The sequence below is a fragment of the Podarcis filfolensis genome, assembly GCF_964270895.1.
Source record: "Podarcis filfolensis genome assembly, chromosome: 9".
NCBI classification, from domain to species: domain Eukaryota; kingdom Metazoa; phylum Chordata; class Lepidosauria; order Squamata; family Lacertidae; genus Podarcis; species Podarcis filfolensis.
Window position 1 is genome coordinate 17,477,981 of NC_139610.1, and position 14,089 is coordinate 17,492,069.

The 14,089-nt window shown below is 42.5% G+C and overlaps 1 protein-coding gene and 1 long non-coding RNA gene across 8 annotated transcripts in view; one reads left to right on the forward strand and one right to left on the reverse strand.

Annotated features, from left to right (window-relative positions):
- Positions 1-10,299, forward strand: part of TBC1D1 (TBC1 domain family member 1) — a 90,542-nt gene extending 80,243 nt beyond the window's left edge. For 6 of the 7 annotated variants that reach the window (XM_083630141.1, XM_083630143.1, XM_083630142.1 and 3 more), the window contains 3 exons: positions 1,392-1,561; positions 3,088-3,258; positions 4,969-10,299. In XM_083630141.1, the coding sequence (XP_083486267.1) occupies positions 1,392-1,561; positions 3,088-3,258; positions 4,969-5,172 (545 nt within the window). In that variant the 3' untranslated portion in view covers positions 5,173-10,299. The remainder of the gene's footprint in view (positions 1-1,391; positions 1,562-3,087; positions 3,259-4,968) is intronic. The other variant, XR_014551935.1, reaches the window with a different exon arrangement.
- Positions 8,047-12,986, reverse strand: LOC310770341. Its single transcript, XR_014552089.1, has 2 exons — positions 12,359-12,986; positions 8,047-12,107 (listed from the first exon to the last, which is right to left on the reverse strand). It is a non-coding gene; the product is annotated as an uncharacterized lncRNA (long non-coding RNA).
- Positions 12,987-14,089: the final 1,103 nt, after the last annotated feature.

Consider the following 14,089-nt stretch of genomic DNA (forward strand, 5'->3'; position numbering starts at 1 on the left):
TGGATGTCTACATTACGTCGTTACTGGCTCACCACCCAGATCCAGCAAACCTTTGCCCTGGATATGTTCTTAAAACAATTGGCCTTTTGTTTAAATGTTTGTTATGTTGTACAGGGATCGAGAAATTATGTACAGGGATCAACAAAAGAAATTTGTTGTCATGTGGCTATCCTCCGGGGGGTAGGGTCTTGTATATTTGAGATGCGGCACAAAGTCAGGGACAAGCAGAAGCTTCTCTGATTTTCTTCTTCAGTGTGAAACTGTAAGGGGCGGCAGAAGTGGGGTTTCTCTGCCAGGCACCTAGAGCTCCAGCCACATGGCAGGCAACCCTCCATGCCTGCACCATCCTTCTTAGTGGGTGAGGGGCAGCAGAGGTATGTGGGCTTTCTGCACCTGCCTCTACTGCCCTTCCTCTGCTCAGAGCCCGGGAAAGTTGATGGAAGCATGCAGGGTTTCTTTGCTTCTCTCGGGGTCAGAGCACCACCCCACTGCCAGGCACAGAGACCAGGCATTGTGCTTGCACTGACCCTCTTCAGCTTGGAAGCAGAATTATGTTTTGGCTAGAATAAGTAAAGGGTTCCATATTTGCATTGGGAGTGGTGGAGAATCAGCTCTCCCCTTCTTCACCTCTAGCGTTGTGAAGAGGTCTTGGGCCTGTCTCCCTTGCCTGAGCCCGACAGACCCCTCTCTGTGGTAAGATCTTTGAGGAAGATTATAAAATGCTTCTGTTTTATACAGGAGCAAGGCAATTGGTATGGCTGCCACACTAACATAGCATAGGTCACCTTGAACTGATCTCTTATCTCCCCCACCCCCAGCTTGTTGCATAAACACTGCTCTTGGCTTAAATCGAAAATTAGTTTTGCTTGGCTATGCTTTCAGCATTATTTGCCCTAATTCTAGCATGTGTTTTAATTTTAGTTTTTTTCCTTCAGTGTGCTCTCTTAAATTTGGATGCCTTGCTGGAAATTAATTTTGTCCGACTTTATTTAAGTGAAAGACATATAAGCATCAAACATTTATTATAGATGGCAAATGATTGTAAAGTTAGACTGGAACTAACAGCTGTCAGTAGAATGCACATATGGTGTAAGTGGAAAGCAATGTAAGATATATGTCAGACAGAAAACTGTCCATTTCTTCTGTTGTTTCATTCAAATATGACTTTTGCTGCAGGATACATAGAACTGCTACATGCATTATTTTATCAGTATGTCACATATTGTTAGAAATCTTCAAATCGGAGAACAGGAATATAGCTGCCATTACCAGAACAATTATTGATACGCAGTGGTACTTGAGCATTTGGTGGATTCCAAGCTGCTTAAAATTTTCATTATAATTTCTTCTTTGCCTTCTCCCCCCACCCACTCTTTCCCCCCCCCCCCCAGACATGCTGTTTCTCCAAGGATCAGAAGTTATATTTAAAGTGGCTTTAAGTTTGCTGGGAAGCCATAAGCCCTTAATTCTGCAACATGAAAACTTGGAAACTATAGTTGATTTCGTTAAATGTATTCTCCCAAATCTGGGTTTGATACAGATGGAAAAAACCATAAACCAGGTATGAAGCTAGGTATTACCAGGAAAATGTAAATTTCAAAATTACTAGTAATTTATTGATGCCCCAGTCAAGAAATGTATTTGTACTCAACCCACCCACCCACAACTGAATTGGCTTATGCACTTGGAGAATGTAGGTGTTCCTTGCGGAGACCTAAAAAATATTTGTAGAGACTAGCCAGAATTGTTTGGGGGTAATATTATAGCTGGATTATATAGCTAGATTTCTTCCTGTGTTTTCATAGCGAGCATGGACAGTTTACTTGAACAATGGAAATGCTTTGGATGTTTGGCAATAGTAAAATATGTCCTGTGCACAAGAATCAAGGTTGAGTTTCCTCTCCACATAATATAATGCAGTATTTCCTGAAAGCAAGAAATTAAGCTAATGCTCTGCAAAATGGAAGCGAGGGAGAGAAAGTAATTAATGGCAAATATTATTTACTTGAGACTCCTATCCATTCTACCAATTCTCGTCATTTCCCTGACATTTCATCTTCTAAATGCCACAGTCTGTCCATCCCTCCCTTCACCTCCCCCCAGGTCCTACTTTGCGGCCTGCCAAATTCCATCAAACCCTTTGATGCTTCACTTCTTCGCCACTCAGATTCCAAGGCCTTGGTATCCCTGCATGTCTGGCATTCCAGTTTTTGCCCCCTTTACCGTTCTTTCTGGAAATCTGTAGTAAGGCTTTCCCCAGTTCATTTCTTAATGACTCCTCCTTTCATTGTATTGCACCATCCTACAATCTTAAGTACGTTGCATTTGGTGAACTAGATGTTTTAGGTGCATAGCTCAGCCATCTAATCTATACAACTGATAGCAAAATAGATGCGCTCTATAATCTAGCCCCTTGGAAGAGCACTGTTCTCTGTGGTTTTACTAGGTTTGCATACTGTTGGTTATCTCTCTGGTGTGAATTAATATTCTAAATGCTCTTTATTCAGACGAGCCCTTTTTGACTTTCAAAAACCAATAGGATCTTAGCCACTGGATGCCTTGACTTCCTTTGTAATCTTGAAATGCACCTGATAACTTTTGGAGCTAACTTATTTGTTAGGCAGTTGGGTGTTTTGTGTTTTCAATGTTCCCTTAATTTTTACAAGACTTTATCTCAGTAGGCTCATAACATTTTTGAACAAGTGTGATGAATGAATGAATGAATAGCATGATCTATAATGTGATCCTCTTAGCTATGAAACTAGCTGTGAAACAACCTGACATGTCACGGGGGCATTCTCTCATGACAAAAATGCTTCTATATGATACTAAAGAGGCTGATACTACTTTTAGCTGGTCACCCTGTTACTGGAGAGAGAAAAAAGAAAAAGGTTCAGAGGCAGCAAAAATGAAACTCTGATAGACAATAAATTTTGCTTGGGAAGAATGTTTGGATTATCTGATGCCCCGATTTCTTATAGACAGTGAGCCAAACAGGATCTTATACAGAATATGCAGTGGGTTTTCTGGTTGTTGTTTTCTTTTTAAAAAAATTCAAGGCACTCTTCCATTTTACATATGTACTAGGTATTTGAGATGGATATTGCCAAACAGCTGCAAGCTTATGAAGTTGAATACCATGTGCTTCAAGATGAATTGATAGATTCTTCTCTCAATGACAATCAAAGGATGGATAAATTGGAAAAAGCCAACACCAATTTACGTAAACAAAACTTTGACCTCCTTGAGGAGCTGCAGGTACTGATTGCACATTATACAATATATATTAAATATAGCTCAGTGGCTAATAACTTGGCTCGTTTATTTACAGCTGGATGCATCAGTAATCAGTGAGTTTTTGTATTTGAAAAACATTTGCACATCTAGTTTCTGGAACCTCTCTTGGTGATTATTAGAAAATCAGATGACTATGGGATTTGATTATCTTTAAAAAAATAAAAGTCCTGAAATGCCTAGTGGATTTGTCATCTCTCTCTCACTGGGTTATCTTGTACAGGAGCATAACTACATTGTGCTTTTAAATATTAGGTATCTGTACCATGCGGATACAGGCAATTGCTAAGCAGAAAAAAAGATGAGATGAAGGAAGTAAATTTATGAGACGCTTAGCCAGCACAGCAACTGTTATGCACATTTGACATCAACAGAAATTGCTTAAATAGTGCAACTGTTGCTCTCCAATGTCTACACAAACACACACTGTTTCCCATTTTGTTTTGTTTTGAGCATGGGGCTTTTTCTCATTGGGATCAAAATTGGGAACTAAAAAGATGGAAAGAATCATCCAGGTTCATGCTTCCCAGGTCAAAGCTTGCTAAAATTGAAGAGGTGAAAAGCCAATTTCACAGTCTTTGGCAGGCATTTTTTTGTGTGTGTTATTTGTTTGGTCTGAATCATGATTCATGTTTCCTTACCTCAGCATCAGTGAGGCTCATGCTAGATAGATGTAGCTCTGGATTAACAATGCTATTCTTAATTAAAATGCCTTGGTTAATAAATTTACACATGAATTCATGGTGTAGATTTATTGGCTTTCAGTTTTTCTACTCAGTATTATGTTGTAGGCTTAAGTCATTCTGGAGCTTAAGTAAACAAGATTTGGAAGGAATGTGGAGAATATATCACACACAAAATTTAATTCATTATTAAGTAGCAAAGAGATCATTTTCCCCCAGTGGTGGCTGTTGGAGAAGTTTAGTCGTTACATTGTTGGCAGGAATCTTCCCTGCACCAAACACTGATGTCCACATTTGTCCCGTGTTCTTTTTTTATCTAGATGCAGTCCAATTCTACTCTATTCATAAACTCTTAAAAAAGCCATGAGGGAAACAAGCTTCATCTGCATTGCCCCAGTATAGGCTCAATTTCATTTTGTGTAGAAAGATGAAACTCCAAAACTGGCTGTAAGTTAAGTATGCCAGTAATTTGGATTGCTGTACTGTATTTATGGGACGCGGGTGGCACTGTGGGTTAAACCACAGAGCCTAGGACTTGCCGATCAGAAGGTTGGCGGCTTGAATCCCCGCGACGGGGTGAGTTCCCGTTGCTCGGTCCCTGCTCCTGCCAACCTAGCAGTTCAAAAGCGTGGCAAAGTACAAGTAGATAAATAGGTACCGCTCTGGAGGGAAGGTAAACGGCGTTTCCGTGTGCTGCTCTGGTTTGCCAGAAGCGGCTTAGTCATGCTGGCCATATGACCCAGAAGCTGTACACCGGTTCCCTCAGCCAGTAAAGCGAGATGAACGCCGCAACCCAGAGTCGGTCACGACTGGACTTAATGGTCAGGGGTCCCTTTACCTTTACCTTTTACTGTATTTATTGTTCTGCACATGTGAATTTCAGCTGGTTTCACATAAGAGGAATAGAAAGGTGCGCTGAGGGAGCAGTCTGCATGTTCTTACTTGTTTTCCTCACAAGCAATCTGTGTATGTTTCTTGTTTGTCCCTTAAGATGGCAAATGGAAAGATCCAAAACCTAGAAGCCATGGTTGATGCTTTGCTCAACAATGAAAGCAAGCTGAGGCAGACAATTCTCACTCTAGAACTGGAGAGGAAAGCACTGCTGGAAACGGTAAAGGAGATGCACATACATTCAGCAAGCCCCAGTGGAAAGCCTCTTCTTACCAGGCAAGAACATATGGATTCTGCTAACTGACAGCTGCAGACATAATGGAGGAGGCAAGTTCAACACAGATAAGAAGGAAAGAAACGTTTTCTGAAGTCGCTATCTTTCAAAGGTGTCCTTTGTATTGTTCACGCCTTAACTTTGAGCGAAACAAAGACTTTGCACAAAAGAGATGCATGCTTTACTAACGGAGGAAAGTCTTGCTTGTTCATATCTACAATTCTTTTGAATTAAGCATATATGCAATGCAACAAGCAGAAGGACCTTTATGCTGCCTTGTTCTTTTGCTTTTGACTGACATTTCCACTCCACTGTAAAGGTTTGCTGTCCCAAACTCTGCAGCAAGTGCTTCTCTACCCAAGGGCTTCATGTTGCTTACAAACTAAGCATTTTTAAAACTCTACTTTTAAACACTGTGTGCTGCAAAGGTGCTGGAGAATTACAGCGCTAGGAGTTCCTGGAGCGATTCCTTCTCCCTGTTTGAGGGGCTACATTATTCATCTGCAATTGGACTTAGTAAGTTTGTGGCACTTACCCCTCTGCCTGAAGTTGGAGTCAATTCCATTTATGCACATTGTGTTTTTAAATCCCTTTTGCTGCCTTAAGACATCAGTTTAGTGAACCCAGTAAGTCAAATTTCACCATATGCATTTTGAGATTGTTATCTGTTGTTACAAATCTGATATCTTTTAATTACCGGGGAGGGGGGGAGTGTTTTTTTATTTTTAACATCCAACATTATAGCATGGTTTAATGCTCTGATGAAGTTCAGGATACTACTTTTTTCTTCTCTGAGGTGTGTTTTGACAGGTCTGAAGCTTTCATGTCATTTTGACGGATCATGCCTTAAAGTGTTGTTTTATTTATTTTTGAATTATTGTATGTTGCAAGCCTTTGGTTGCCAAATGGAAATATTAATGACTGTCAGTTTTAATTTTAGAAGTTAATTGGACCCTCAATCCACTCTGATGAAATTTTGCTCTTCAAAACATTACCTTCTGAAATTGTGGTACTTCCAAGGGTAGGTTCTATGAAAGACACACTTAACAGTGCAATCCTACACATGTCCACTCAGAAATAAACCCCACTGGGTTCAATGGGATTTACTCCCAGGACAGCAGTGTTACGCAGAGCAGCTGGCTTATTTGAAATAGGAGTACAGTCTCTCAATAAAAATATATTTTTTCTTCATATAAACAAAAGCATTTTTAAGACCTTTAAAAGCACTTCAACTTACAACTTCAGGTAGTGTTTCATTATTCATCAGTAAGCAGTTCAATATATATTACAGAAAGTTCAATTGATAACACAAATTCGTTTCTTTTTAAATAAATTTGTTGACTTGAAATGTATGGGCATTTACTTGAACTAGTAATGTTACAATTGATAAACAAATTATGCATTAAGAAGTTTTCTTCTTCCTGCCAGCAGTGGTTGACAATAATTATTATATTGCACAGTGAATTTCCTGTCTAGATATAAGGTGAAATCCAGAAACATTAAGATCAATTGACTTCAATAGGATGTGGATCTCACATCAAACTTAAACCAATTTAATAGTCAATCCCTCTGGCAAGAAACCCTTGGACAGCATTCTGTGAGGGGTGCTAGAGAGACTTTTCAACACCCTTACCAAGCTAAATTTACAGGATTCTTTAAGAAACCATGATGGTTTTACTGGCATATAATTATTCTATGTTGTTCTTTAGATAAGCCCGAAGTATTGTTTATGTTGTATGAAAAGGGTAACACATTCCTTCATTTCTCACACCTCTCAAATTCAACTGCATTGTTTTGCATCCTTAAACAAAAACAAACTAATTGATTATGTTGTGAGTCAGCGCTTTTCCATTCACATTTTTACTTTTAAAATGATGGTTTCATTGTGGGTTCTTCAGAAATTTTATTACTTTTACTCTTAGGAGTGCCCAGCAATGATGTATTTGGACAAAGGCAATAACTGATATATAAGCTTTTTAACACTAAAACAAAAGAGCAATAAAAAGACTAACTAACCCAGCCAACTTCATATTGTGATGTTCAAAAATATAGAGTATCGGGGTCTCCTGCAGTAGTCCTATGGGATTATTAAATACAAATATGAAGAACCAGTCGGCGGAGAAGGCTACAAGCCCTATGCACCTCTTCCTGAGACTGTCCAGAAAGCACATTGGTGAGCCTCCCTCCACAGAGATTGCCACCAACAAGATGACTTCTTCTCAACCAGTCAGTATGGCCTCCTCAGCTTGCTGTGGGACAATCACTGCTGTTAGCACTCAACAGCCTATTCTTCTGTGTGTGTCCATGTGCGAGTGTCCAGCCCTTGTAAGGATTTTCAGTCCAGCCATTTTTACTTTCCAGATCTGATGGGAGTTCACTGGTTTGCACTGAAGCAATTGGGGACATCATAAGCAAGATAAATATTGCTAATTAAGCTGCTAAATTGTACTTCAAATTGAAGGTGGGAACTGCCAAAGTTTTGCATGAGGATGGCTGTATGTTAATTTGCCTAGCATTCTTTCAATACATCCGAGAGAGAGAATCTGAACCCAGGTCTTCTGAAACCATTTTTTTCCCACACAGCAATGACCATTTTGCAATTATTTTTGCCACAGAGACTACCAGGACTAAACGATGTTTCTGTGCGCTCTGACTTCCGTCACGGTGTCCTGTTGCGCCAGAAGCAGTTTAGTCATGCTGGCCACATGACAGGGAAAGCTGTCTGTGGACAAACACTGGCTCCCTCAGCCTGAAGCAAGATGAGTGCCGCACCCCGTAGTCACCTTTGACTGGACTTTGACTGTCCAGGGGTCCTTTGCCTTTTTTACTGTACTAGGACTAAACTGGTGTTTTCCACAGCAACAGTCCAAAGTTTGAATGACAAACACACTTTTTTTAAAAAAAAACGGGCATGACTGCATTGGAGAGCCATGGGCCACCAGATGTGTGTATGCAGAAATTTAACAATATGTGCCTCATTCATACTTCAGTGCTTAGGGAGATTTAAATGTACCTGCAGCAAACACGGTTGCTCTATAAAGTGTGTCAGTGACCGCTTTGGAAAGCAATAGCTTTCACTTTCAGCACACAGGTCAGTATTCTCCCTTCAGAAATATCTCCAAATCTGCTAAATTCCCATCTGATCTCATAATACAGCAGCTGTATTACGATTTCCCCTTGCTTGTACAGCATTGTATAGACTATGTTAATAAATTCTTCTGTATATTTAAAATCCCTTCCTTTGACACCCTGAAATTTAAGGATGCAGATCATACGAGTTTTCGTTGTTTAAAACAATCTGGCCAAATCCAGGGATTTCAACCAAAGAATGAATAGGAATATTGCTGTGTGAATGAAAGGCTTCTAACTTGGTGATTCAGCACGTGCTGGGCGTGCTGGGCATCTTATCAGCATGACAGGAAATTGATGGCCTTCTTCTCTCCAGATGAGGAACAAGCAACCCCAGAGAGCTGGAAACCAGCCAACCCGTGTGGTTTTATGAAGACAATAGGACTGGGGGTGGGGGGGATGCATATAGGTGCACCATGGAGTGGAATTTAATGAAGCATATGCTTGCTTTATATATCAGTAGGTGACAAAATATTGGAGGCATAGGAATGGGTGGACAGGGTCAGGAACATCAACTACAGCTCCTGACGAGGACTGCTGAGTTGGCAGAAGATGGCTCCCTTTAAAGAAAGTTGCGAGAGTGAGAATAGGTAGGAGAGATTATGGGGAAAGTGTTTTGGGTAGAACTTCCCAGGAGAAGTAGTGAAAAGGTTTGGGTGCAGGTGTGAAGAATGGGCTTCAGGTGGGGGCTTAGCTGAGCAACAGTATGGCAATGGGACGTTAGGCTTTCAGTTGTAACTTGCCCCCAGCATTCAAATTAATAAGTGGATACTACCAGCAGGACTACTTTTACAATCTGCAGCTCTAAGGCAAGTCACTCTTGAGTGGAAACCTTAAACCTAGAAGGGATGGGGCATGCAAAAAGGTAATTCTCTCGTGCTGGCTCTGGCTGTGCAAAGTGAGAGGGGCAGTGCAACTGGTGTGCGGAGCCCTTCACCATTCTTGGAATTCCAACAAATGCCTGGCTGTGCTACCCTCATCTTTGGACACCAAGGTGTCTGCCCTTCTTCAAGCAGTTTTCACCATAAATAGATAGAATATGGAAAGCAAGTGAAAGTTGACAGTAAGTCAAATTGTAACCCAGTGTGGTGTAGTGGTTAAGAGTGGTAGACTCGTAATCTGGTGAACCGGGTTCGATTCCCTGCTCCTCCACATGCAGCTGCTGGGTGACCTTGGGCCAGTCACACTTCTCTGAAGTCTCTCAGCCTCACTCACCTCACAGAGTGTTTGTTGTGGGGGAGGAAGGGAAAGGAGATTGTTAGCTGCTTTGAGACTCCTTAAAGGTAAAGGGACCCCTGACCGTTAGGTCCAGTCATGACCAACTCTGGGGTTGCGGCGCTCATCTCGCTTTATTGGCCGAGGGAGCTTCCGGGTCATGTGGCCAGCATGACTAAGCCGCTTCTGGCAAACCAGAGCAGTGCACGGAAACACCGTTTACCTTTCCGCCAGAGCGGTACCTATTTATCTACTTGCACTTTGACGTGCTTTCGAACTGCTAGGTTGGCAGGAGCAGGGACCGAGCAACGGGAGCTCACCCCATCACGGGGATTTGAACCGCTGACCTTCTGATTGGCAAGTCCTAGGCTCTGTGGTTTAACCCACAGCGCCACCCGTGTCCCCTTGAGACTCCTTAGGGTAGTGATAAAGCGGGATATCAAATCCAAACTCTTCTTCATCTTCTTTTTCTTCTTCAGAAACTGACTCGCAATGAACATTTGATGCTCATGGTATCTTTTGCCTCATATTGCTTAACGTAGGGAGAAATAGCCAATGCACAGGGCTGCCAGGAAACCTGCCTTTTAGCTAAACAATCTGAAGTACCAGGAATCCAGTCCTTCAAAGCAGGCTTTTTCAATCTAACCCCAAAGTTAGCCAAGAAATATTTCATAACTGTGATGACTGTACAAGTTCCTGCTTATGCCACTGGGATTTTAAATGGTTTATTGTGCTGATAAACTGGGACAACTGGTTATTATGCTGAAGACAAGAATGAATTTGGACTGTAATTACACTGTGCTGGGATTTTAGGGAGGGGGGAGCTTCAAGTTTTTGAAAAGCTGGAATTCAAATTTCCTTGTGTTTCTAAAGGAAAAAGTTCACATGAATGGTGACAGGCCTCATGTATCTGGAAATCACAAATGATCCATTAGAGCCAATTTGTACATGGAATACACCTAGGACTATTCAGGGTGGGGAATCGCATGGTTGAATGTTCTTAACATAAAACAAGCTCTGCATAGAAAACCAGCAAATTAGGAAAAGAGTTAGGCTACATTTCCGGAGACAGGGTGAAGCATTTAATCATGTAATTATCTGTCAGTATTCAAAATTGATGGGGGCTATACCACATTATCGTGAGCATGTAAATCGGCTTGTGCTCAGAGCTGTTCTGCTTGTGTAATTGTGCAGTGTGGGTGAGGAGAGAGAGAGAGTCTATTAAAACTATACAGTGTGCACGCCACTTACACATGGGTTCAGTTCTAGGGGTCTGCGTGCAAAGGCAAAATCGTGCAAAGTCGGGAACGCCGCCCCCACAGCACTATCAGAGCCTTCCCTCCCCCTTCCCCAAGCCTGGTAAGCAAGGAAAACTGACTGGGCATGTAGATGGGGGGGGGGATAAATAAGTGGAAAGTGGTGGGTTTCCCTGGCTCTCTACTTATTTATCCCCACCCAACCCATACAAGGTTGCAATCGCAAACCTTCATCATCTATGACAGACGAAATGTGAATGCTTTTGAAGGTTTGGCAGCAACACTATCAAACCAATTCAGCCCATGTTAAAATGCAAGGGGGAGTGTTGTAGCTCAGCGTGAGAGCAACTGCTTTGCATGCAGAAGGTTCGATCTCCAGCTAGGGCTGAGAGAGAACCCCAGCTGATGCCATGAAGAGCCACTGGCCAACAGCGTAGACAAATAACAGCTTCATGGTCTGACTCAGTATAAGGTGACTTCTTGTGTGGAAGCTATTTTCAGGTGTAGGTGGCAATATGCAAATTCCAGACCAGATACAAATACCGGTGCTGTTAATGATTTGAACTGCAGCAAGCTGTCTCTCTTGCTTTTCATTGCTATTGCTTGCAGTTTCTTAGGCCAAGTAGTCACAGAGTGCTTCTAGCCGGGTCATTTCGATAAGGCAGTGCAGCCTCTTTACCGCAACACTGACTCACATCCCTCCCCCCCTCCCCCAACTTCCCACCACTTCAAAGTTTTTGAAATCCCGTTAGGTAAACTTGCAGCCAGAAAATCCTCCCGTAGTTTCCAGACACAGCATGACTTGTCCTGTTTCCCCAGATTTATTTACATAAGCTATTGTAAGATGAATGAATGTCTCCTGTTACTCCCACCTGGAGACTATTTCTCATGCATTTCCAGCACAGAACCTTCTGTTTTAGCATATTATCCCTGGAGGGATTTTATCTCTGAAACACAGGAAGCTTTCTAATTGCGATGGTTGCCTAGGCCTCTTCACAGGTGCATTGTTTTCCATTCCTCTGAAGGGATAACTACTCTCTCTGGCTAAAAACGGGATTCCAACGATTTCAACCGACTTTGGCAATCTCGTGTATTCTATTCTAGATGCCAGAACATGCCGACTGCTAGTATCTTCAGGCTAATTGCACTCTTTTCCATAGGTTAACTATTTTTGCTGAGTAGCATGTATATGTATGTGCATTTATATATGCCACATCAGTGGGTGTGTATTTTTATATTCCGGGAATTTTCTGGTACAGGATGATGCAGGCAGTATATATATTTATAACAGTCAACATAGCTTGTTGCGTCTCAGTGAAGGGCTTTTAATATCTTTACCAGAGTCTCACCTGTTGATGAAAGAGCCTTATACAGTGGTACCTCGGGTTACATACGCTTCAGGTTAAATACGCTTCAGGTTACAGACTCCGCTAAGCTAGAAATAGTGCTTTAGGTTAAGAACTTTGCTTCAGGATGAGAACAGAAATCGTGCTCCGGCGGCGCGGCAGTAGCGGGAGACCCCATTAGCTAAAGTGGTGCTTCAGGTTAAGAACAGTTTCAGGTTAAGTACGGACCTCCGGAACAAATTAAGTACTTAACCCGAGGTACCACTGTACATTGTCAAACTGTTGGTATAGCAAGGCAAGTGTAACCTGCTCTGACTGCAGGGCTTTGGTCAGAAACTACCCAATAATTTTTAAATTGGCGCAAGACCACCAAGAGCACGATAAATTTCTGCTCTGAAACTACAATTGGTTCAGAACTCAGCAGCTGAATTACTGATGGGGGCTGGTTGCCAGACACACGTCTCTCTCATTTCAAAGTAACAATTCCAGTCACTGGTTTTCACCTTTGTCCTATGGCAGGAAAGGGCAACCTATGGCCTTCCAAATGTTGCTGGATTACAGATCCTATTATGCCTTTTGGCCATGCTTGCTGGAGAGAACAATGGTTGTTGTCCAACAACACCTGACGACCCAAGATTGGGCAAGAGTGAACCTGTGAGATGGCCAGTGTGGTGTAGTGGTTAAGAGCAGTGGACTTGTAATCTGGTGAACCAGGTTCAATTTCCCGCTCCTCCACATGCAGCTGCTGGGTGACCTTGGGCTAGTCACACTTCTCTGAAGTCTCTCAGCCCCACTCATCTCACAGAGTGTTTGTTGTGGGGAAGGAAGGGAAAGGAGATTGTTAGCCGCTTTGAGACTCCTTAGGGTAGTGATAAAGCGGGGTATCAAATCCAAACTCCTCCCCCTCCTCCTCTTCCTCCTCCTTCTTCTTCTTCTTCTTCTTCTTCTTCTTCTTCTTCTTCTTCTTCTTCTTCTTCTTCTTCTTCTGTGAGGATGTCCTCTGCCACTATTGTGGACCTCCTGATTCTCTTACCTTCATATCTACTAGCAGCAACCAAGGATGTGGTGGGTAGGGGAGGAGAAGGGTAGCAGAGCCAGTTTGAAGGGATGCTTGACAAAGTGTCTTCTGGCAAGTTCTCCTCCTTTGGGCATTCTGGGAAATAAAAATGGGTATCTGCTTCTTGCAATTACCAGGCATGAGGTACCAGGACTGGCATTAGCACTGCTGGGCCCTGCCAGGGTGCAGGGGCCACAGCAGCTGCCCAAAGGTACCAGATGCTGAGGCCAGGCCAGAGCATAATGATTTATGGACAAGAAATGAACAAAATTGGGTGTCACAGAGGAGCGTGCAAAGCAGCCCAGATTTTCAATGTTTAGATCTGCTGTGAGAGCAAGCTCGCACAGGTCCAGTTTTGTCATACAGGTGTTTTGACAATGGGCACTTGTGGTGAACTGATCGCGACTGATTCGTGCAACCAGTTTGTCATGCAAACAAGCTTTTGCTGAAGTGGAGTGTACCAGAACTGAAAACAGCAGATCTGAAAGAGTTTTGTGGGTCAAAGGCACGAGCAGAGAGGCGTTCCCTTCGCACTGAAGCTAAGAAAACACATTTCCCCCTTCTCCCCCTCTACCCCTGCCCCAAAGTTCAGAGCTCAACCAAAGTGAAAAGAAATTCGCTGTCAGCCTTTGCTTTAAAAAGAAGTAGGAAGTTTGCAAATTGCATACGGCGGGGAAGGAGGAAATGAGAGTTTAAGAAACAGCTTACTACAAATGCAACTGGAGCTACTTGCACATTTAGCTGGTGGGTCATCTTTGCAATGTCCAAAAAGGAATGTGCAAGAGAGAAAAAGCACAGACCATGCATGCCAAGTTCACCAGAGGTGCTATTTTAGCTCTCATTAATTGGGTTCCCCTTGCAAACTAAGAGGCATAGCTGCTTTTTAATGTGTGTCAGGTAATTGTGGTGAACTTTGCAATGGAATGCAGATCTATTTGGCCTTG